Source organism: Panulirus ornatus, chromosome 42 (genome assembly GCF_036320965.1).
Source record: "Panulirus ornatus isolate Po-2019 chromosome 42, ASM3632096v1, whole genome shotgun sequence".
NCBI classification, from domain to species: domain Eukaryota; kingdom Metazoa; phylum Arthropoda; class Malacostraca; order Decapoda; family Palinuridae; genus Panulirus; species Panulirus ornatus.
In genome coordinates, this window is record NC_092265.1 from 18,112,361 (window position 1) to 18,138,753 (window position 26,393).

A 26,393-nucleotide genomic window follows, 5' to 3' on the forward strand; every position below is an offset into this window, starting at 1 on the left:
GGGGTTGTTAGGGAGGTAAATGCAAGAGTTTTGGAAAGAGGGGCAAGTATGAATTCTGTTGGGGATGAGAGAGCTTGGGAAGTGAGTCAGTTGTTGTTCGCTGATGATACAGCGCTGGTGGCTGATTCATGTGAGAAACTACAGAAGCTGGTGACTGAGTTTGGTAAAGTGTGTGGAAGAAGAAAGTTAAGAGTAAATGTGAATAAGAGCAAGGTTATTAGGTACAGTAGGGCTGAGGGTCAAGTCAATTGGGAGGTGAGTTTGAATGGAGAAAAACTGGAGGAAGTGAAGTGTTTTAGATATCTGGGAGTGGATCTGGCAGCGGATGGAACCATGGAAGCGGAAGTGGATCATAGGGTGGGGGAGGGGGCGAAAATTCTGGGAGCCTTGAAGAATGTGTGGAAGTCGAGAGCATTATCTCGGAAAGCAAAAATGGGTATGTTTGAAGGAATAGTGGTTCCAACAATGTTGTATGGTTGCGAGGCGTGGGCTATGGATAGAGTTGTGCGCAGGAGGATGGATGTGCTGGAAATGAGATGTTTGAGGACAATGTGTGGTGTGAGGTGGTTTGATCGAGTAAGTAACGTAAGGGTAAGAGAGATGTGTGGAAATAAAAAGAGCTTGGTTGAGAGAGTGTTTTGAAATGGTTTGGGCACATGGAGAGAATGAGTGAGGAAAGATTGACCAAGAGGATATATATGTCGGAGGTGGAGGGAACGAGGAGAAGAGGGAGACCGAATTGGAGGTGGAAAGATGGAGTGAAAAAGATTTTGTGTGATCGGGGCCTGAACATGCAGGAGGGTGAAAGGAGGGCAAGGAATAGAGTGAATTGGAGCGATGTGGTATACCGGGGTTGACGTGCTGTCAGTGGATTGAATCAGGGCATGTGAAGCGTCTGGGGTAAACCATGGAAAGCTGTGTAGGTATGTATATTTGCGTGTGTGGACGTATGTATATACATGTGTATGGGGGTGGGTTGGGCCATTTCTTTCGTCTGTTTCCTTGCGCTACCTCGCAAACGCGGGAGACAGCGACAAAGCAAAAAAAAAAAAAAAAAAAAAATATGCTCACAAGGTGGGTCACCTTCATGTCTTCAATAATCCTTTCCAGCACTTTATGACCTGACCAGTCAGACAGGCCCGTCTATGGTCTGAAACACGAGTAATGATTGCATTAAGTCGGTCCTGTTGGCTGTGACGACTGTGTACAGACAGGTTGAACAAGTGAACCAATAGGACATATTCAGACCACACATCTTGTTCAGCTGAAGCTCATAGTTTCAGTCTGACGTTATCATTACATCAGACTAAACAGTTCTGAAGTTTTCGTCAGGCAAATATTTTGTATAATTACTTCTTTTGGACTATCTTCTAAGTGACCTTTGATTCGTTTCCAAAATTAGTTTTCTCACTTTTTACATTTAAGTGTAAGTGACTAGAGAGAAGAAGTTATCAGCTGACTTATGTGAATGAGGTTAAGTTGCCTTACTTGAACATTTTACCTTATACTGAAACAGTTAGCTTAAGTTAGTTAAAGTGTCATCTCACCTTACACTGAAGGAGTTAGGTTAAGTTAGTTAAAGTGTCATCTCACCTTATACAAAAGGAGTTAGGTTATCTAAGATGTCATACCTAATCACCTCACCTTACACTGAAGGAGTTAGGTTAAGTTAGTATAGATGTCATACCTAATCACCTCACCTTACACTGAAGGAGTTAGGTTAAGTTAGTATAGATGTCAGACCTAATCATCTCACCTTACACTGAAGGAGTTAGGTTAGTTAGTATAGATGTCATACCTAATCACCTCACCTTACACTGAAGGAGTTAGGTTAAGTTAGTATAGATGTCATACCTAATCACCTCACCGTACACTGAAGGAGTTAGGTTAAGTTAGTTAAGATGTCTACCTGATCACCTCACCTTACACTGAAGGAGTTAGGTTAAGTTAGTATAGATGTCATACCTAATCACCTCACCTTACACTGAAGGAGTTAGGTTAAGTTAGTATAGATGTCATACCTAATCACCTCACCTTACATTGAAGGAGTTAGGTTGAGTTAGTATAGATGTCATACCTAATCATCTCACCTTACATTGAAGGAGTTAGGTTAAGTTAGTATAGATGTCATACCTAATCATCTCACCTTACACTGAAGGAGTTAGGTTAAGTTAGTATAGATGTCATACCTAATCATCTCACCTTACACTGAAGGAGTTAGGTTACGTTAGTATAGATGTCATACCTAATCACCTCACCTTACATTGAAGGAGTTAGGTTAAGTTAGTATAGATGTCATACCTAATCACCTCACCTTACATTGAAGGAGTTAGGTTAAGTTAGTATAGATGTCATACCTAACCATCTCACCTTACATTGAAGGAGTTAGGTTAAGTTAGTATAGATGTCATACCTAACCATCTCACCTTACATTGAAGGAGTTAGGTTAAGTTAGTATAGATGTCATACCTAATCACCTCACCTTACATTGAAGGAGTTAGGTTAAGTTAGTATAGATGTCATACCTAATCACCTCACCTTACATTGAAGGAGTTAGGTTAAGTTAGTATAGATGTCATACCTAACCATCTCACCTTACATTGAAGGAGTTAGGTTAAGTTAGTATAGATGTCATACCTAACCATCTCACCTTACATTGAAGGAGTTAGGTTAGTTAGTATAGATGTCATACCTAATCACCTCACCTTACACTGAAGGAGTTAGGTTAAGTTAGTATAGATGTCATACCTAACCATCTCACCTTACATTGAAGGAGTTAGGTTAGTTAGTATAGATGTCATACCTAATCACCTCACCTTACATTGAAGGAGTTAGGTTAAGTTAGTATAGATGTCATACCTAATCACCTCACCTTACATTGAAGGAGTTAGGTTAAGTTAGTATAGATGTCATACCTAACCATCTCACCTTACATTGAAGGAGTTAGGTTAAGTTAGTATAGATGTCATACCTAACCATCTCACCTTACATTGAAGGAGTTAGGTTAAGTTAGTATAGATGTCATACCTAATCACCTCACCTTACACTGAAGGAGTTAGGTTCTCATATCATATTGGGTAAGATAACATCAGCAGGAGTCGGTTCATTCTAAAGGGATTATTTATGATAATGACGAGGCTGAGTCATCTTACTGAAGATGAACATATTATATAAAACATCTCCACCAGCAGTAGACGTCCATTGTCCCGTGCAATAATATGACAATCAAATATTCTCTGCTGATCTCCTGAGAGAAATATTCCTTCCTAAATGCTATTATGAAGAACCATTCATCAAGGTAATCATCTCTCTCTCTCTCTCTCTCTCTCTCTCTCTCTCTCTCTCTCTCTCTCTCTCTCTCTCTCTCTCTCTCTCTCTCTCTCTCTCTCTCTCTCTCTCTCTCTCTCTCTCTCTCTCTCTCTCACCTCCTTGCTCATCCTTCCCAGGAGCACGGCGATCTCATGCTTCTGCGGGAGGGAGCCGCCGTTGATCTTCGCTCCTTTCGTCAGGATCTCGAGCCCCTCCTGGTAGCGGCCCTTCATCATCAGCCAGCGGGGAGACTCCGGCAGGATCCTGCAACACACCAGCAGCAGAGAAGCAATCACTTGAGTGTTCGACCGACGGCAGCAGCAGGCAAGGTGCTCTCCTACAACCTATATTTATGGATGTCGAGGAGACAGGCTGTTCACCCAGGCTCTAACAAGAGTCACATAAACGAGACGCTCAGTCAAGCATTCGCATTAGGGTTTACATGGTGGAAGAGCTTCTCTCGTTGGTACATCAGGATGTACTAATGTAAACGTACTGCCCAGAGCCTGACCGTTCCTCTGTGAGACTCTCACCTTAATATCTTACACGGATTAGCAAGACATAGAGCGGATGCTTGCCTGAAGTCGCTTATGGGTTTACAATATAGGATGCTCATCTACACACCCGGACGCCAGACGAGGAGACATGATACTCTCCATGATGTTTCCCTACACTCACCTGATAATGACACAGACCCGGACGTCATATCACAGTTATCAGCAGAAGATGGTCATGTAGACATGCTGCCAGGGTCACCAGAAGAGAGGATCGTCACTTGGACGTTATCCTACAGTTACCAAGTAGACGTCCCACCCTGGTGACTACAAGAAGCTGTTCACCTGGACGTATTAATGACAAGTCATCAGAAGGAAACTAACTTAATTGTTCAACGTGGATCATTAAGTTGAAACGTTCATATAACTGTCCCCCAGATCATTCATCCAGGTGGCTTCTTACGGTCGGTCGGAGAGGAGACACCTGCTTGGAGGTCCATATAATGTCCCCAGGAGTAGCACTCAAACACATGCCCACCCAACAACAATGGCAACTTACCCTTGCCATAAACAACCTGGATAATGGCAGAGGTTTGAAAGATCGTTTGTTGGTTTGATAAAACTTGGAAGATACAAGAAAAACACGAGTGCAGTTTTGCCTCCAGTATTACATGAGGGAAGACAAGGCATTCAGGATGTGCGGGAGAGAGACGACACACGACTGTCAAGAGTCAAGACTGGTGGGAGAGGAGAAGATGGATGACTGTAAAGCTCTTGAGACTCTGGACGAAGGTAATGGCTCTCCCGAGTCTGGCGTAAAATCAGTCAAATAAACTTTCAATTCAAGATGAACCACCAGACGTGGCTGGCTATGTCATAGACGCCGGTCAGGGACAGAGGTCCTCATCAAGACCAGATCTGGAGTGGAACAAGAAGGAATAAAAGGAAAAGTATAGAAAGTAAAAAAGAGAGAGAAAGAGAAAACAGGCCAGAAATAACCAACAATCTCTGTTTAGTTAAAGATTTCTTCTTCGTTGTCCACCTCATATGAAGTTGGTACCTATCCCAGCCTCTTATTTGTCTCGTACACTTTTCATTTTAAGGATATTTTCGTACAGTCTAACAATAAGAAAGGAAACCGTTCTACTCTCTGCAACTATTGCCCCATTACTGAAAAGTCTTTGAAACTCTCCTAAACTTTCACTCTCTCAGACACTTAGAATTCCATTTCCTTCTTTCAGGCCACCACTATTGATTTCGCAGTCTTAGGTGTACTGGTGATCTCTCACATGTGTCTCACCTCTGGCTCTCCTCTCACTGGGATTTTGATGAAACTTTTGTCGTAGCTCTCGACGTCTCTAAAGCATTTGACGAGATGCTGCATCAGTCTTTCCATTTAAACTCCCTTCGTTTGGTATCGCTGCTTCTCTGTTCTCTAATGCATAGTTTCCTCTCTGGTCTTTCCATCGCAGTAGTTGTCGATGGAGCGACATCCCCTTCCTCGCCTATCAACAATGGTGTTCCTCAGGATTCTTTCCCATCACCTATTCTCTTCTCTCTACTGCTTTTGTCCCTATTCACCCTGATGCTGATTATTCCTCTTTACGTACTTCAACTCACATTTCCTCCTCTCCTCATATATATATATATATATATATATATATATATATATATATATATATATATATATATATATATATATATATATATATATATATATACATATATATATATATATATATATATATATATATATATAAATATATATATATATATATATATATATATATATATATATATATATATATATATATATATATATATATATATATATATATATATATATATATCAGACATCCCTCCAGTTGCACCTCTCAGTACATTGACATCCAAAAGTCTCTCTTTCGCACGCCTGTCAATTAACACGTAATCCAATAACGCTCTCTGGCCATCTCTCCTACTTACATAAGTATACTTATGTATATCTCGCTTTTTAAACCAGGTATTCCCAATCATCAGTCCTTTTTCAGCACATAAATCTACAAGCTCTTCACCATTTCCATTTACAACACTGAACACCCCATGCATACCAATTATTCCCTCAACTGCCACATTACTCACCTTTGCATTCAAATCACCCATCACTATAACCCGGTCTCGTGCATCAAAACCGCTAACACACTCATTTAGCTGCTCCCAAAACACTTGCCTCTCATGATCTTTCTTCTCATGCCCAGGTGCATATGCACCAATAATCACCCACCTCTCTCCATCAACTTTCAATTTTACCCATATTAATCGAGAATTTACTTTCTTACATTCTATCACATACTCCCACAACTCCTGTTTCAGGAGTATTGCTACTCCTTCCCTTGCTCTTGTCCTCTCACTAACCCCTGACTTCACTCCCCAGACATTTCCAAACCACTCTTCCCCTTTACCCTTGAGCTTCGTTTCACTCAGAGCCAAAACATCCAGGTTCCTTTCCTCAAACATACTACCTATCTCTCCTTTTTTCACATCTTGGTTACATCCACACACATTTAGGCATCCCACTCTGAGCCTTCGAGGAGGATGAGCACTCCCCGCGTGACTCCTTCTTCTGTTTCCCATTTTAGAAAGTTAATACAAGGAGGGGAGGATTTCCGGCCCCCCGCTCCCGTCCCCTCTAGTCGCTTTCTACGACACGCAAGGAATACGTGCATAGTGCCATTGTACAAAGGCAAAGGGGATAAGAGTGAGTGCTCAAATTACAGAGGTATAAGTTTGTTGAGTATTCCTGGTAAATTATATGGGAGAGTATTGATTGAGAGGGTGAAGGCATGTACAGAGCATCAGATTGGGGAAGAGCAGTGTGGTTTCAGAAGTGGTAGAGGATGTGTGGATCAGGTGTTTGCTTTGAAGAATGTATGTGAGAAATACTTAGAAAAGCAAATGGATTTGTATGTAGCATTTATGGATCTGGAGAAGGCATATGATAGAGTTGATAGAGATGCTCTGTGGAAGGTATTAAGAATATATGGTGTGGGAGGCAAGTTGTTAGAAGCAGTGAAAAGTTTTTATCGAGGATGTAAGGCATGTGTACGTGTAGGAAGAGAGGAAAGTGATTGGTTCTCAGTGAATGTAGGTTTGCGGCAGGGGTGTGTGATGTCTCCATGGTTGTTTAATTTGTTTATGGATGGGGTTGTTAGGGAGGTAAATGCAAGAGTCTTGGAAAGAGGGGCAAGTATGAAGTCTGTTGGGGATGAGAGAGCTTGGGAAGTGAGTCAGTTGTTGTTCGCTGATGATACAGCGCTGGTGGCGGATTCATGTGAGAAACTGCAGAAGCTGGTGACGGAGTTTGGTAAAGTGTGTGGAAGAAGAAAGTTAAGAGTAAATGTGAATAAGAGCAAGGTTATTAGGTACAGTAGGGTTGAGGGTCAAGTCAATTGGGAGGTGAGTTTGAATGGAGAAAAACTGGAGGAAGTGAAGTGTTTTAGATATCTGGGAGTGGATCTGTCAGCGGATGGAACCATGGAAGCGGAAGTGGATCATAGGGTGGGGGAGGGGGCGAAAATTTTGGGAGCCTTGAAAAATGTGTGGAAGTCGAGAACATTATCCCGGAAAGCAAAAATGGGTATGTTTGAAGGAATAGTAGTTCCAACAATGTTGTATGGTTGCGAGGCGTGGGCTATGGATAGAGTTGTGCGCAGGAGGATGGATGTGCTGGAAATGAGATGTTTGAGGACAATGTGTGGTGTGAGGTGGTTTGATCGAGTAAGTAACGTAAGGGTAAGAGAGATGTGTGGAAATAAAAAGAGCGTGGTTGAGAGAGCAGAAGAGGGTGTTTTGAAATGGTTTGGGCACATGGAGAGAATGAGTGAGGAAAGATTGACCAAGAGGATATATGTGTCGGAGGTGGAGGGAACGAGGAGAAGAGGGAGACCAAATTGGAGGTGGAAAGATGGAGTGAAAAGGATTTTGTGTGATCGGGGCCTGAACATGCAGGAGGGTGAAAGGAGGGCAAGGAATAGAGTGAATTGGAGCGATGTGGTATACAGGGGTTGACGTGCTGTCAGTGGATTGAATCAAGGCATGTGAAGCGTCCGGGGTAAACCATGGAAAGCTGTGTAGGTATGTATATTTGCGTGTGTGGACGTGTGTATATACATGTGTATGGGGGTGGGTTGGGCCATTTCTTTCGTCTGTTTCCTTGCGCTACCTCGCAAACGCGGGAGACAGCGACAAAGTATAAAAAAAAAAAAAAAAATATATATATATATATATATATATGGTTTCAGAAGTGGTAGAGGATGTGTGGATCAGGTGTTTGCTTTGAAGAATGTATGTGAGAAATACTTAGAAAAGCAAATGGATTTCTATGTAGCATTTATGGATCTGGAGAAGGCATATGATAGAGTTGATAGAGATGCTCTGTGGAAGGTATTAAGAATATATGGTGTGGGAGGCAAGTTGTTAGAAGCAGTGAAAAGTTTTTATCGAGGATGTAAGGCATGTGTACGTGTAGGAAGAGAGGAAAGTGATTGGTTCTCAGTGAATGTAGGTTTGCGGCAGGGGTGTGTGATGTCTCCATGGTTGTTTAATTTGTTTATGGATGGGGTGGTTAGGGAGGTGAATGCAAGAGTTTTGGAAAGAGGGGCAAGTATGAAGTCTGTTGGGGATGAGAGAGCTTGGGAAGTGAGTCAGTTGTTGTTCGCTGATGATACAGCGCTGGTGGCTGATTCATGTGAGAAACTGCAGAAGCTGGTGACTGAGTTTGGTAAAGTGAGTGAAAGAAGAAAGTTAAGAGTAAATGTGAATAAGAGCAAGGTTATTAGGTACAGTAGGGTTGAGGGTCAAGTCAATTGGGAGGTGAGTTTGAATGGAGAAAAACTGGAGGAAGTGAAGTGTTTTAGATATCTGGGAGTGGATCTGGCAGCGGATGGAACCATGGAAGCGGAAGTGGATCATAGGGTGGGGGAGGGGGCGAAAATTCTGGGAGCCTTGAAGAATGTGTGGAAGTCGAGAACATTATCTCGGAAAGCAAAAATAGGTATGTTTGAAGGAATAGTGGTTCCAACAATGTTGTATGGTTGCGAGGCGTGGGCTATGGATAGAGTTGTGCGCAGGAGGATGGATGTGCTGGAAATGAGATGTTTGAGGACAATGTGTGGTGTGAGGTGGTTTGATCGAGTAAGTAACGTAAGTGTAAGAGAGATGTGTGGAAATAAAAAGAGCATGGTTGAGAGAGCAGAAGAGGGTGTTTTGAAATGGTTTGGGCACATGGAGAGAATGAGTGAGGAAAGATTGACCAAGAGGATATATGTGTCGGAGGTGGAGGGAACGAGAAGAGGGAGACCAAATTGGAGGTGGAAAGATGGAGTGAAAAAGATTTTCTGTGATTGGGGCCTGAACATGCAGGAGGGTGAAAGGAGGGCAAGGAATAGAGTGAATTGGAGCGATGTGGTATACCGGGGTTGACGTGCTGTCAGTGGATTGAATCAAGGCATGTGAAGCGTCTGGGGTAAACCATGGAAAGCTGTGTAGGTATGTATATTTGCGTGTGTGGACGTATGTATATACATGTGTATGGGGGTGGGTTGGGCCATTTCTTTCGTCTGTTCCCTTGCGCTACCTCGCAAACGCGGTAGACAGCGACAAAGCAAAAAAAAAAAAAAAAAAAAAAAAAAATATATATATATATATATATATATATATATATATATATATATATATATATATATATATATATATATATATATATATATATATATATATATATATAGGAGAGATGGCCAGAGAGCGTTATTGGATTACGTGTTAATTGACAGGCGTGCGGAATAGAGACTTTTGGATGTTAATGTGCTGAGAGGTGCAACTGGAGGGATGTCTGATCATTATCTTGTGGAGGCTAAGGTGAAGATTTGTATGGGTTTTCAGAAAAGAAGAGAGAATGTTGGGGTGAAGAGGGTGATGAGCGTAAGTGAGCTTGGGAAGGAGACTTGTGTGAGGAAGTACCAGGAGAGACTGAGTACAGAATGGAAAAAGGTGAGAACAATGGAAGTCAGGGGAGTGGGGGAGGAATGGGATGTATTTAGGGAAGCAGTGATGGATTGCGCAAAAGATGCTTGTGGCATGAGAAGCGTGGGAGGTGGGTTGATTAGAAAGGGTAGTGAGTGGAGGGATGAAGAAGTAAGATTATTAGTGAAAGAGAAGATAGAGGTATTTGGACGATTTTTGCAGGGAAAAAATGCAATTAGTGGGAGATGTATAAAAGAAAGAGACAGGGGGTCAAGAGAAAGGTGGAAGAGGTGAAAAAGAGGGCAAATGAGAGTTGGGGTGAGAGAGTATCATTAAATTTTAGGGAGAATAAAAAGATGTTTTGGAAGGAGGTAAATAAAGTGCGTAAGACAAGGGAGCAAATGGGAACTTCAGTGTAGGGCGCTAATGGGGAGGTGATAACAAGAAGTGGTGATGTGAGAAGGAGATGGAGTGAGTATTTTGAAGGTTTGTTGAATGTGTATGATGATAGAGTGGCAGATGTAGGGTGTTTTGGTCGAGGTGGTGTGCAAAGTGAGAGGGTTAGGAAAAATGATTTGGTAAACAGAGAAGAGGTAGTAAAAGCTTTGTGGAAGATGAAAGCCGGCAAGGCAGCAGGTTTGGATGGTATTGCAGTGGAATCTATCAAAAAAGGGGGTGACTGTATTGTTGACTGGTTGGTAAGGTTATTTAATGTATGTATGACTCATGGTGAGGTGCCTGAGGATTGGCGGAATGCGTGCATAGTGCCATTGTACAAAGGCAAAAGGGATAACAGTGAGTGCTCAAATTACAGAGGTATAAGTTTGTTGAGTATTCCTGATAAATTATATGGGAGGGTATTGATTGAGAGGGTGAAGGCATGTACAGAGCATCAGATTGGGGAAGAGCAGTGTGGTTTCAGAAGTGGTAGAGGATGTGTGGATCAGGTGTTTGCTTTGAAAAATGTATGTGAGAAATACTTAGAAAAGCAAATGGATTTGTGTGTAGCATTTCTGGATCTGGAGAAGGCATATGATAGAGTTGATAGAGATGCTCTGTGGAAGGTATTAAGAATATATGGTGTGGGAGGCAAGTTGTTAGAAGCAGTGAAAAGTTTTTATCGAGGATGTAAGGCATGTGTACGTGTAGGAAGAGAGGAAAGTGATTGGTTCTCAGTGAATGTAGGTTTGCGGCAGGGGTGTGTGATGTCTCCATGGTTGTTTAATTTGTTTATGGATGGGGTTGTTAGGGAGGTAAATGCAAGATTTTTGGAAAGAGGGGCAAGTATGAAGTCTGTTGTGGAAGAGAGAACTTGGGAAGTGAGTCAGTTGTTGTTCGCTGATGATACAGCGCTGGTGGCTGATTCATGTGAGAAACTGCAGAAGCTGGTGACTGAGTTTGGTAAAGTGTGTGAAAGATGAAAGTTAAGAGTAAATGTGAATAAGAGCAAGGTTATTAGGTACGGTAGGGTTTAGGGTCAAGTCAATTGGGAGGTAAGTTTAAATGGAGAAAAACTGGAGGAAGTAAAGTGTTTTAGATATCTGGGAGGGGATCTGGCAGCGGATGGAACCATGGAAGCGGAAGTGAAATCATAGGGTGGGGGAGGGGGCGAAAATCCTGGGAGCCTTGAAGAATGTGTGGAAGTCGAGAACATTATCTCGGAAAGCAAAAATGGGTATATTTGAAGGAATAGTGGTTCCAACAATGTTGTATGGTTGCGAGGCGTGGGCTATGGGTAGAGTTGTGCGTAGGAGGATGGATGTGCTGGAAATGAGATGTTTGAGGACATTGTGTGGTGTGAGGTGGTTTGATCGAGTAAGTAATGTAAGGGTAAGAGAGATGTGTGGAAATAAAAAGAGCGTGGTTGAGAGAGCAGAAGAGGGTGTTTTGATATGGTTTGGGCACACGGAGAGAATGAGTGAGGAAAGATTGACCAAGAGGATATATGTGTCGGAGGTGAAGGGAACGAGAAGTGGGAGACCAAATTGGAGGTGGAAAGATGGAGTGAAAAAGATTTTGAGTGATCAGTGCCTGAACATGCAGGAGGGTGAAAGGCGGGCAAGGAATAGAGTGAATTGGATCGATGTGGTATACCGAGGTTGACGTGCTGTTAGTGGATTGAATCAGGGCATGTGAAGCGTCTGGGGTAAACCATCGAAAGTTGTGTGGAGCCTGGATGTGGAATGGGAGGTGTGGTTTCGGGCATTATTGCATGACAGCTAGAGACTGAGTGTGAACGAATGGGGCCTTTGTTGTCTTTTCCTAGCGCTACCTCGCACACATGAGGGGGGGAGGGGGATGGTATTCCATGTGTGGCGAGTTGGCGATGGAAATGAATAAAAGCAGACAGTGTGAATTGTGTGCATGGGTATATATGTATGTGTCTGTGTGTGTATATGTATGTGTACATTGAGATGTATAGGTATGAATATTTGCGTGTGTGGATGTGTATGTATATACATGTGTATGGGGGTGGGTTGGGACATTTCTTTTGTCTGTTTCCTTGCGCTACCTCGCAAACGCGGGAGACAGCGACAAAGCAAAGTAAATAAATAAATAAGATATATATATATATATATATATATATATATATATATATATATATATATATATATATATATATATATATATATATATATATATATATATATATATATATACATTTGCTTTGTCGCTGTCTCCCGCGTTTGCGAGGTAGTGCAAGGAAACAGACGAAAGAAATGGCCCAACCCACCCCCATACACATGTATATACATACGTCCACACACGCAACTATACATACCTACACAGCTTTCCATGGTTTACCCCAGACGCTTCACATGCCTTGATTCAATCCACTGACAGCACGTCAACCCCGGTATACCACATCGCTCCAATTCACTCTATTCCTTGCCCTCCTTTCACCCTCCTGCATGTTCAGGCCCCGATCACACAAAATCTTTTTCACTCCATCTTTCCACCTCCAATTTGGTCTCCCTCTTCTCCTCGTTCCCTCCACCTCCGACACATATATCCTCTTGGTCAATCTTTCCTCACTCATTCTCTCCATGTGCCCAAACCATTTCAAAACACCATCTTCTGCTCTCTCAACCACGCTCTTTTTATTTCTACACATCTCTCTTACCCTTACGTTACTTACTCGATCAAACCACCTCACACCACACATTGTCCTCAAACATCTCATTTCCAGCACATCCATCCTCCTGCGCACAACTCTATCCATAGCCCACGCCTCGCAACCATACAACATTGTTGGAACCACTATTCCTTCAAACATACCCATTTTTGCTTTCCGAGATAATGTTCTCGACTTCCACACATTCTTCAAGGCTCCCAGAATTTTCGCCCCCTCCCCCACCCTATGATCCACTTCCGCTTCCATGGTTCCATCCGCTGCCAGATCCACTCCCAGATATCTAAAACACTTCACTTCCTCCAGTTTTTCTCCATTCAAACTCACCTCCCAATTGACTTGACCCTCAACCCTACTGTACCTAATAACCTTGCTCTTATTCACATTTACTCTTAACTTTCTTCTTTCACACACTTTACCAAACTCAGTCACCAGCTTCTGCAGTTTCTCACATGAATCAGCCACCAGCACTGTATCATCAGCGAACAACAACTGACTCACTTCCCAAGCTCTCTCATCCCCAACAGACTTCATACTTGCCCCTCTTTCCAAAACTCTTGCATTCACCTCCCTAACAACCCCATCCATAAACAAATTAAACAACCATGGAGACATCACACACCCCTGCCGCAAACCTACATTCACTGAGAACCAATCACTTTCCTCTCTTCCTACACGTACACATGCCTTATATCCTCGATATATATATATATATATATATATATATATATATATATATATATATATATATATATATATATATATATATATATATATATATATATATATATATATATATATATATATATATGTAAATATATATATATATATATATATATATATATATATATATATATATATATATATATATATATTTCTTTTTTTTTTTTAAACTATTCGCCATTTCCCGCATTAGCGAGGTAGCGTTAAGAACAGAGGACTGGGCCTTTTTTGGAATATCCTCACCTGGCCCCCTTTGTTCCTTCTTTTGGAAAATTAAAAAAAAAAAACGAGAGGGGAGGATTTCCAGTTCCCCGCTCTCTCCCCTTTTAGTCGCCTTCTACGACACGCAGGGATTACGTGGGATGTATTCTTAATCCCTTATCCCCAGGGAAAATATATATATATATATATATATATATATATATATATATATATATATATATATATATATATATATATATATATATATATATATATATATATATATTTCTTTTTTTTTCTTTTAAACTATTCGCCATTTCCCGCATTAGCGAGGTAGCGTTAAGAACAGAGGACTGGGCCTTTTTTGGAATATCCTCACCTGGCCCCCTCTGTTCCTTCTTTTGGAAAATTAAAAAAAAAAACGAGAGGGGAGGATTTCCAGTCCCCCGCTCTGTCCCCTTTTAGTCGCCTTCTACGACACGCAGGGAATACGTGGGATGTATTCTTAATCCCTTATCCCCAGGGAAAATATATATATATATATATATATATATATATATATATATATATATATATATATATATATATATATATATATATATATATTTTTTTTTTTTTTTTCCAAACTATTCGCCATTTCCCGCGTTAGCGAGGTAGCGTTAAGAACAGAGGACTGGGCCTTTGAGGGAACATCCTAACCTGGCCCCCTTCTCTGTTCCTTCTTTTGGAAAAAAAAGAGAGGGGAGGAGGTCCAGCCACCTGCTCCCTCCCCTTTTAGTCGCCTTCTACGACACGCAGGGAATACGTGGGAAGTATTCTTTCTCCCCTAACCCCAGGGATAATATATATATATATATATATATATATATATATATATATATATATATATATATATATATATATATATATATATTGTAGAGAGTGATGTCGTAAAGAAATGCAGTCGTGACTGAATTATCACAATACGTCATTTTGATCCTTTTAGCTACCGTCGTCATAATCGTCAAACATTGCAAAGTTAAAGTTTCTTATGTAATACTCATTGATGGTGTTTGCTGTTGCATTTTGTGATGATGCCAATGTTCAGAGAGTTATCATTATCAGGTCGTCCATCGGGGTTGTATGTTGTCTGGAATGTAGGATCGTTGATGTGTCATGATAGTGCGGGCTAGCACGACCTCCTCTGATGTGTTCGTCATGCAGGAAGGCGTCCATTCCCCTTGTTGTTGGCATGAATCTCCCAGGGTTTGTGTGGCGTACTTTATATCTTTGAAGTGTATTAAAGATTCTGTTTTTATGCTTTTCGCTATTGACAGCCGTGATATCAACGACGTACATACCAAACTGGTCCATTAATTTTGCCACACTTCATCACATGTGTTTCGTTCATAGATAATGCTGTCCTTCATCTCATCTTTTTTAATGTAACCTGAAATGGTACTGGCAAATATACCCCAGTCGAGGCCATCTTGAATCAAAGGAAAACTATAAGGAGAGACTATTGGGGTTCTGCAGGTATCAATAGGCCTGACTGTTAAAGGGAGAAACGTTGAATGAAGAGACAAAGACATGATAAGGAAGTGAATTCCTCTCCCTAGCTGTTCGCGAGAAGGAATCATCATAGCAGCCAATCCTCGAGTAACCGGTCTACACACACACAAAAAAGAGACGTGGAAAACAGCTGCCAAACGATTGCCGCAGGTTCACAGTTTGAGGGTGAGGTCACATGCAGACAACTCACGAAAACAAAGGACAAAATGATACTTATAGAAAAGATAATCTGATGCTCTGCACATGCTTTACTTTCTCAGTCGTGCTTTCCCATACAACTTACTTGGTACACTTAACAGACTTATAGCTCTGTAGTTTGAACACTCATCTTATCCCTCTTGCCTTTATACAGTGGCATTATACATGGAGTCTGCCAGTCATCAGGCAACTCACCATGATCCTTACATTCAGAGAAAATCCGAACTTGCCTATCAACAACAAAGTCATCCTTTTTCTTAATAAATCAACTAGTAAAACACAATCTACTTCAGCTGCCTTGCCATATTTCATCCTCCGAAAGGCTTTCATCACCTTTTCTCTCTTCAACGAACCACTCTCCCTGGCTCACTCACTTCGCACACCACCCCGACCAAAACACCCTGCATCTGACACCCTATCATCAAGCATATTTCAGTCCTTCAAAATACTCTCTCTGTCTCCTCCTCATTTCATCCCATCCTGTCACCATTTCCATTTTTGCCCCTTTCGCAGATGTTTCTATTGTTTCCTCTTATCTTTCGCAATCACTTCATTAAGCTCATTCCAAAACATTTCATTCTTTCTATAGTTTACTGATACTAGCTCATCCCAACTCTCATGTGCCCTCTTTTTCAACTCCCGAACCTTCCTTTTGACCTCCTGCCGCTTTCTTTTATATATCTCCCAAACATTTGCACTCCTTCCCAGAAAGTACCGTCCAAACGCCTCCCTTTTCTCTTTCACTAGCAACTTTACTTCCTCCCACTAATCACTACCCTTTCTAATCTGTCCCCCCCCCCCCAACCTATCGCATGTTACATGTACCTCTTGCAAATGCCAGCAATGCTTCCCGAAATGCCTCCCATTCTTCATCTTCATCCTTTGCTTCATATACTTTCACTTTTTGCCAGTCTACACCCAAAATCTGATATTTCTTAACAGAAGTGTCTTTTCCAAGCTACCTTACTTTCATCGCTCTCATCTCTCCTACATTGTTTTCTCTTTTCCTTAAATCTCTGCAATTCTTCACCTTTGCCTCCACAAGACAGTATTCATACATCCCACCAACTACCCTTCTCAGGACGTTGACATCCAAAAGTGTCTCTTCTACACGTCCCTCAGTGACTATGTAATCCATTAATGCCCGCTGACCATATCTCCTACTTACATACGTATACTTGTGTATGTCCCTTTTTTGAACCAGGTAGTTCCAGTCATTAGTCCTTATTCAGTACACAGGTCTACAAGCTCTCCACCATTTCTGCTCATGATACTGAATACTCCATGCCCTCAAGGCATACCCTTCACTGCCGGTCTCTTACACCAAAACTGCAGAGACACTCCCTCATCTGCTCCCAGAAACACTTGCCTATCATTATTTTTGTTCACATGGTCTTTCTTCACACTATTTAGCCGTGAGCGAGTCACTCTGACTCCCGTACAGACAGACCTGTAGTACAGGAGAAGGAGGATGGAAGGCACAGATATGCCTCTTTCTATAGTAGATGACGGAGATGCCTCCACCTATAGTAAAGGAGGAGGGGGACGGAGAACACGGTGCTGTACTCACCAGTAACTGAGGCCGAGGAGGAGGCAGGGTGCGGAGATGCACAGCTGGAGGTAGCGCCACTCGCGGACGAAGTAAGCGATGGCCGCCAGCATCATGACGCCGATGCTGAAGAATCCCTGGTACAACATGCCCATTAGTGTCCTCCCCTTGGTCCCCACCACCTCCGTCACTGCAGAGAGGCAGAAGGTGTTGCAGAGAATCGCTACAGAGGAGTTTGAGCTTGCCAGAGGCTGTGAGAGTGGGTCGGGGAAGAAGCGGTCGGCCAGGGAAGCCAAAGGCGTTACTGGCAGACAGTTAGTGGTAGAAAGAGCCAAGGGGTATGACTGAAAGCCAAAACCAGTTCTAAAGCAGACCATGATTAAATTAGCAACCTGGATTCATTTCATGCAGCAAAAAGGGACTTTAAGAACACTATGCGAGGCTTCAGACGTTACTGGGATCCATGGAACACTGGAGACATGTAAGGGATCTGTTAAGGAAGGTCATGTGTCACTATGGGAAGACGGGGTACTTAGGGGGAAGCTTCAAGAGCATGAGATGAAAGCGTAGGTAGTCAAGAGAAGCCAGCAGTGCATATACCAGAACCAGGAGTGTTACGGCAAGCTAAGTCATGAGTTAGGGCAGTCGTGGGTGCATCATAGCTTCCCAGATTTGTCAGTGAAATCAGAGCTATGGTAATCAAGGCAGGAAGTTAGCCAGTGATTAGTCAAGAAATTGTATGAACACTTTACGCACAATTCACTACACTGACTTGATTAAGGGAGTGAGTGAAGGTAATCCAGGGATGTATTATGATGAGCATGGTATGTGTGAAGGGGAGCTAAGGGATGGCTTAGGGAGCCAGGGAGTATTAGGGACAGCAACGGGTAAGACAAGGGGAAGATAGAGCTGTGTCTGGAAGAGCCAGGTAACGAAGATGACAGCGAAGAGCTATATTTAGAGAGAGCCGTGAGGTGGTAGGGAGAGACGGCTGTATTAGCGGGATCTAGAGAACTTTAGGGGTAGTCATGCGATGTTAGATTCAGCTTGGGGATTCCGGCGGCATGTTGAGGGGGAGGCTAGGAGTTATCGTGGAAAACCTGGGGATGCGTCCAGGAGGGAGGAAGTTGTCAGGAGAAGCCAGCGGGTGTACCGTAAGGAGGCAGAGCTACGCTGGGAGGTTCTGAGGGAACCAAAGGGGGTCAGAAGACACTCTGGGGACCGGGAAAACATTAGGGAGACAAGGAATGAAGAAACTTAGTATTGCAGTGTGTTGAGGAATACCAGAGATGTTAGGAAAAGCCAGGGGGCACTGAGGAAACTAACGGTGTGTAGGGGAGGCTAAGGGCGGTACGGGAGCAAGAGATATTGGGGAAAGGCAGGGAGTATTGGCAGAGTCATGACTGTGTGGAGAGGAACCCTGGAGCGATAAACGACCCCTGAATTGTGTTAGTAAGGAGTTGTATGCTCTGATTATTAGCGAGAAGTGATGCAGTATCATGAGTCAGCATGGATGTGTCAGTCGGGGCTGAAGCTGGGTGGGATCGGGAGCCAGGGGCTGGATCATGGGATAAGTGTTCGGGGAAGTAGTGATTGTGTTAGGCAGCACACAGGGATGCGATAGGGGAGAAAGGGTCACTGTTTGTTGGGAGACGTGGCGGTTGTGATAGAAGGAGTTAAGGAGACCCGGAGGGGCATGGGGTGCCGGTAGCGTGTTTATGGTCAAGAGCAGCCAGGGGCAGAGCCTTGGTGGAGTTAGAAGATAGTGAACGCCAGACGAGAACCATAAGGTGTTGGGGAAGCCACGGGGTACATAGGGTGAACTGGGAGAGCTAAAGGAGAGTCACAGGATGTCAGAGAAGTCAGGGAGCGTGAGGTGAGCTAGGAGGGAGCTGAGAGAGCTAGAGGGGGGCCATAAGGTGATAGAGAAGCTGAGGGTCGTAGGGCAAGTTAGGAGTGAGCTGAGAGAACCAGCAAGCTGAGCTTGGGAAGCTCGAGTTAGTTGATGGAAGAAATAGTGATGTATTCCTACAGAAAGAGGACGTTGGGAGTAGTTAGTGGTAGTTTAGGAGGAATTAGGAGTACGTTAGGAAGAGCCAAGAGTATGTTGATATTGTTAGAAGTAGCTAAGAGCATGTTTGGAGGAATCAAAAGTATGTTAGGAGGAGCCAACACTATGTTAGGAGTATGTTAAGAGGAGCCAGAGGTATGATAAGAAGAGCCAGGAGTATACTAGGATGAGCTGGGGTATGCTAGGAGGAGCCAGAAGTATGTTAGATACGGGTTAAGGTGGGTTGTATATGTGATAAGGAAAGCCATGGACTTTACCTATTCATGAGAGACCAGGATTGTTTAGGTAGAACCAAGGGAAGTATTAGGGAAGACGAGGAGAAACAAGCCAGAGAGATACACAGTATCTGTACATATGTGAACATTTACGGTCTTATGAAGTCATGGCACCTCCAGTGAAGAAATTATATGGCACTTCAATATATACTGTTTTCAATAATGAACAGATAGACGCATGCACACATACATACATACATACATACAGAGAGACATGGATACAAGAACATAATGATCCACACTTGGTAACGTTCATCGCGTCGTGGTTGGCACTAAACATCTATTCGAATACTATGTACTGGAATACCCTTCGTCTCACGTTGGTGAGCGACGGGGTCCACACCGGTCATTTCTCATAAGGCTCACACAGTACATAGTATTCGAATGGTCATTTCCTTATCAGAGGCGATCATAGCCTAACGTTAGCGCTCCCGCCTGTTGCACAAGGGGTCCCGGGTTCGATCCTGGCTGTTAGAGGTTTGTATGTTCTATGAAGGTGCGCGTTCATATGCACTTTGTTCGTATATATATATATATATATATATATATATATATATATATATTCCTATGAGTAAACGGGAGAAATAAAACACGATAAGTTCCCAAGTGCACTTTCGTGTAATAATCACATCATCAGGGGAGACACAAGAGAGAGATATAACAGACAGCTGATATACAACGAAGAAACGTACGTAGCTAGGAGACCATTTAGTAAACATGCGATTGTCCAAGACAGACAACGAGAGTATCATAGACTTATTATGTGGACAAGGAGGTGAATCGTTTATAAATTTCATCAACAATAAAGTTATTCATTTTGATTAGACCATCACTAATATTAAGATTGTAAGTCTTTGTGTATTCAATAATAGAAGATTCAATGATATTTCTCGTGGTACTGGAAGTAGAGTTAATAACTGAGATGGCATTACTCCAGTCAATGCAATGATCATAGTTTTTAACATGATTAAACAACATAACTATAGTATAAGAACAGGACAAGAATCAAATGCCTTGGTTAATCACGTTAAAAACTATGATCATTGTATTGATTGGAGTAACGCCATCACAGTTATTAACTCTAACTCCAGTACCACGAAAAATATCATTGAATATTCTATTATCAAATACGCAAAGAATTATAACCTTAATATTAGGGAAGGTCTATACAAATTGGATAACTTTATTGTTGATGAAATTTGTAAACAGTTTACCTTCTTGTCCACACAATAAGTTTATGATACACTCGTGGTCTGTCTTGGACAATCAATTGTTTACCAGATGGCGTCCTAGCTACCTCTCGACTTATATTTCTTTCTTGTATCTCCCCTGATGATGTGATTATTAAACGAAAGTGTGCTTGGGAACTTACCGTGTTTCATTTTCCCTGTGGACTCATAGTAATATATATATATATATATATATATATATATATATATATATATATATATATATATATATATATATATATATATATATATCTTCTCTTCTTCTTATACTTAGTCGCTGTCTCCCGCATTAGCGAGGTAGCGCAAGGAAACAGAAAAAAGCATGACCCAACCCACCCACACACACATGCATATACATAAAAGCCTACACACACACATATACATACCTATACATTTCAAGGTATACGATACATATACATACACACACATATACATATATACACAAGTACATATTCATACTTGATGCCTTCATCCATTCCCATCGGAACCCCGCCACACATGAAACAGCACACCCCTCCCCCCATGCGCACGCAAAGTAGCGTGAGGAAAAGACAACAAAGGCCACGTTCATTCACACTCAGTTTCTGGCTGTCATGTCTAATGCACCAAAACCACAACTTCCTTTCCACATCCAGGCCCCACAAAACTTTTCAGCGTTTACCCCAGACGCTTCACATGCCCTGGTTCAATCCAATGACAGCATTTCCACCCCACTATACCACATCGTTCCAATTCACTCCATTTCTTTCATGCCTTTCACCCTCCTGTATGTTCAGGTCCCGATCGCTCAAAATCTTTTTCACTCCATCCTTCCACCTCCAATTTGGTCTCCCACTTCTCGTTCCCTCCATCTCTGACATATATATCCTAGTTGTCAATCTTTCCTCACTCATTATCTCCAAGTGACCAAACTATTTCAATACACCCTCTTCTGCTCTCTCAACCACACACTTTTTATTACCACACATCTCTCTTACCTTTCCATTACTTACTCGATCAAATCACCTCACACCACATATTGTCCTCAAGCATTTCATTCTCAACACATGCACCCTCTTCTGCACAACCTTATCTATAGCCCATGCATCGCAACCATATGACTTTGGAACCACTATTCCTTCAAATATACCCATTTTTGCTATCCGAGCTAACATTCTCGCCTTCCACACATTCTTCAACGCTCCCAGAACATTTGCCCCCTCCCCCACCCTGTGACTCACTTCTGCTTCCATGGTTCATTTAACTTGTCCCTCAACCCCACTGAACCTAATAGCCTTGCTCTTATTCACATATATATATATATATATATATATATATATATATATATATATATATATATATATATATATAGGGGAGAAAGAATACTTTCCACGTATTCCCTGCGTGTCGTAGAAGGCGACTAAAAGGGAAGGGAGCGGGGGGCTGGAAATCCTCCCCTCTCGTTTTTTTTTTTTTTTTTTTTCCAAAAGAAGGAACAGCGAAGAGGGTCAGGTGAGGATATTCCCTCAAAGGCCCAGTCCTCTGTTCTTAACGCTACCTCGCTATCGCTGGAAATGGCGAATAGTATGAAAAAAAAGAATAATATATATATATATATATATATATATATATATATATATATATATATATATATATATATATATACATTATATATATATATATATATATATATATATATATATATATATATATATATATATATATATATATATATATATATATATATATATATATATATATATATATATATATATATATATATATATATATATATATATATATATATATATATATATGTATATGTACATATATATATATATATATATATATATATATATATATATATATATATATATATATATATATGTATATATATATTTTCATTCATACTATTCGCCAATTCCCGCGTTAGCAAGGTAGCGTTAAGAACACAGGACTGGACCTTTGAGGGAATATCCTCACCTGGCCCCCTTCTCAGTTCCTTCTTTTGGAAAATTAAAAAAAACTGAAGGGAGGATTTCCAGCCCCCCGCTCCCTTCCCTTTTAGTCGCCTTTTATCACACGCAGGGAATACGTGGGAAGTATTCTTTCTCCCCTATCCCCTATCCCTCCTATATATATATATATATATATATATATATATATATATATATATATATATATATATATATATATATATATATATATATATATATATATATATATTATATATTTGTTCCCATCGCCACCTCGCCACACATGGAATAACAGCCCCCTCCCCCCTCATGTGTGCGAGGTAGCGCAAGGAAAAGACACCAAATGCCCCATTCGTTCACACTCAGTCTCTAGCTGTCATGTAATAATTCACCGATTACAGCTCCCTTTCCACATCTAGGGCCCACACAACTTTCCATGGTTTACCCCAGACGCTTCACGTGCCCTGGTTCAATCCATTGACAGCACGTCGACCCCGGTATACCAATTCGTTCCAATTCACTCTATTCTTTGCACGCCTTTCACCCTCCTGCATGTTCAGGCCCCGATCACTCAAAATCTTTTTCACTCCATCTTTCCACCTCCACTTTGGTCTCCCACTTCTCCTCGTTACCTCCACCTCTGACACATATATCCTCTTGGTCAATCTTTCCTCACTCATTCTTTCCATGTGACCAAACCATATCAAAACACCCTCTTCTGCTCTCTCAACCACACCCTTTGCATTTCCACACATCTCTCTTACCCTTACATTACTTACTCGATCAAACCACCTCACACCACATATTGTCCTCAAACATCTCATTTCCAGCACATCCATCCTCCTGCGCACAACTCTATCCATAGCCCACGCCTCGCAACCATACAACATTGTTGGAACCACTATTCCTTCAAACATACCCATTTTTGCTTTCCGAGTTAAGGTTCTCGACTTCCAAACATTCTTCAAGGCTCCCAGAATTTTCGCCCCCTCCCCCACCATATGATTCACTTCCGCTTCCATGGTTCCATCCGCTGCCAGATCCACTTCCAGATATCTAAAACACTTTACTTCCTCCAGTTTTTCTCCATTCAAACTTACTTCCCAATTGACTTGACCCTCAACCCCACTGTACCTAATAACCTTGCTCTTATTCACATTTACTCTTAACTTTCTTTTTTCACACACTTTACCAAACTCAGTCACCAGCTTCTGCAGTTTCTTAGATGAATCAGCCACCAGCGCTCCATCATCAGCGAACAACAACTGAATCACTTCCCACGCTCTCTCATCCCCAACAGACTGCATACTTCTAAAACTCTTGCATTCACCTCCCTAACAACCCCATCCATAAACAAATTAAATAACCATGGAGACATCACACACCCCTGCCGCAGACCTACATTCACTGAGAACCAATCACTTCCCTCTCTTCCTACACATACACATGCCTTACATCCTCGATAAAAACTTTTCACTGCTTCTAACAACTTGTCTCCCACACCATATATTCTTAGTACCTTCCACAGAGCATCTCTATCAACTCTATCATATGCCTTCTCCAGATCCATAAATGCTACATACAAATCCATTTGTTATTCTAAGTATTTCTCACATACATTCTTCAAAGCAAACACCTGATCCACACATCCTCTACCACTTCTGAAACCACACTGCTCTTCCCCAATCTGATGCTCTGTACATGCCTTCACCCTCTCAATCAATACCCTCCCATATAATTTACCAGGAATACTCAACAAACTTATACTTCTGTAATTTGAGCACTCACTCTTATCCCCTTTGCCTTTGTACAATGGCACTATGCAAGCATTCCGCCAATCCTCAGGCACCTCGCCATGAATCATACATACATTAAATAACCTTACCAACCAGTCAACAATACAGTCACCCCCTTTTTTAATAAATTTCACTGCAATACCATCCAAACCTGCTTCCTTGCCGGCTTTCATCATCCGTAAAGCTTTTACTACCTCTTGTCTATTTACCAAATCATTTTCCCTAACCCTCTCACTTTGCACACCAACTCGACCAAAACACCCTATATCTGCCACTCTATCATCAAACACATTCAACAAACCTTCAAAATACTCACTCCATCTCCTTCTCACATCACCACTACTTGTTATCACCTCCCCATTAGCCCCCTTCACTGAAGTTCCCATTTGCTCCCTTGTGTTACGCACTTTATTTACCTCCTTCCAATAGATCTTTTTATTCTCCCTGAAATTTAATGATACTCTCTCACCCCAACTCTCATTTGCCCTCTTTTTCAACTCTTGCACCTTTCTTTTGACCTCCTACCTCTTTCTTTTATACCTCTCCCACTCATTTGCATTTTTTCCCTGCAAAAATCGTCCAAATGCCTCTCTCTTCTCTTTCACTAATAATCTTACTTCTTCATCCCACCACACACTACCTTTTCTAATCAACCCACTTCCCACACTTCTCATGCCACAAGAATCTTTTGCGCAAGCCATCACTGCTTCCCTAAATACATCCCATTCCTCCCCCACTCCCCTTACCTCCTTTGTTCTCACCTTTTTCCATTCTGTACTCAGTCTCTCCTGGTACTTCCTCACACAAGTCTCCTTTCCAAGCTCACTTACTCTCACCACTCTCTTCACCCCAACATTCTTCTTTTCTGAAAACCCCCACAAATCTTCACCTTCGCCTCCACAAGATAATGATCAGACATCTCTCCAGTTGCACCTCTCAGCACATTAACATCCAAAAGTCTCTCTTTCGTGCGTCTATCAATTAACACGTAATCCAATAACGCTCTCTGGCCATCTCTCCTACTTACATACGTATACTTATGTATATCTCGCTTTTTAAACCAGGTATTCCCAATCACCAGTCCTTTTTCAGCACATAAATCTACAAGCTCTTCACCATTTCCATTTACAACACTGAACACACCATGTATACCAATTATTCCCTCAACTGCCACATTACTCACCTTTGCATTCAAATCACCCATCACTATAACCCGGTCTTGTGCATCAAAACCACTAACACACTCATTCAGCTGCTCCCAAAACACTTGCCTCTATATATATATAATATATATATATATATATATATATATATATATATATATATATATATATATATATATATATATATATATATATATATATATATATATATATATATATATATATAAAATATATATTTATTTATATTGCTTTGTCGCTGTCTCCCGCGTTAACGAGGTAGCGCAAGGAAACAGACGAAAGAATGGCCCAACCCACCCACATACACATGTATATACATGCATGTCCAGACACGCAAATATACATACCTATACATCTCGATGTACACATATATATACACACGCAGACATATACATATATACACATGTACATAATTCATACTGTCTGCCTTTATTTATTCCAATCGCCACCCCGCCACACATGGAATAACAACCCCCTCCCCCCTCATGTGTGCGAGGTAGCGCTAGGAAAAGACAATAAGGAAACATTCGTTCACACTCAGTCTCTACCTGTCATGAAATAATGCACCGAAACCACAGATCCCTTTCCACATCCAGGGCCAACAGAACTTTCCATGGTTTACCTCAGACGCTTCACATGCCCTGGTTCAATCCACTGACAGCACGTCGACCCCGGTATACCACATCGTTCCAATTCACTCTACTCCTTGCACACCTTTCACACTCCTG

The 26,393-nt window shown here is 41.6% G+C and overlaps 1 protein-coding gene across 1 annotated transcript in view; it reads right to left on the reverse strand.

The window, feature by feature from the left end:
* LOC139762009 (organic cation transporter protein-like) overlaps window positions 1-26,393 on the reverse strand; it is a 153,480-nt gene that overhangs the window by 50,622 nt on the left and 76,465 nt on the right. The window contains exons 5-6 of the mRNA XM_071686791.1: window positions 17,180-17,348; window positions 3,426-3,573 (exon numbers count right to left, since the gene is read on the reverse strand). Coding sequence (XP_071542892.1) covers window positions 3,426-3,573; window positions 17,180-17,348 — 317 coding nt within the window. The remainder of the gene's footprint in view (window positions 1-3,425; window positions 3,574-17,179; window positions 17,349-26,393) is intronic.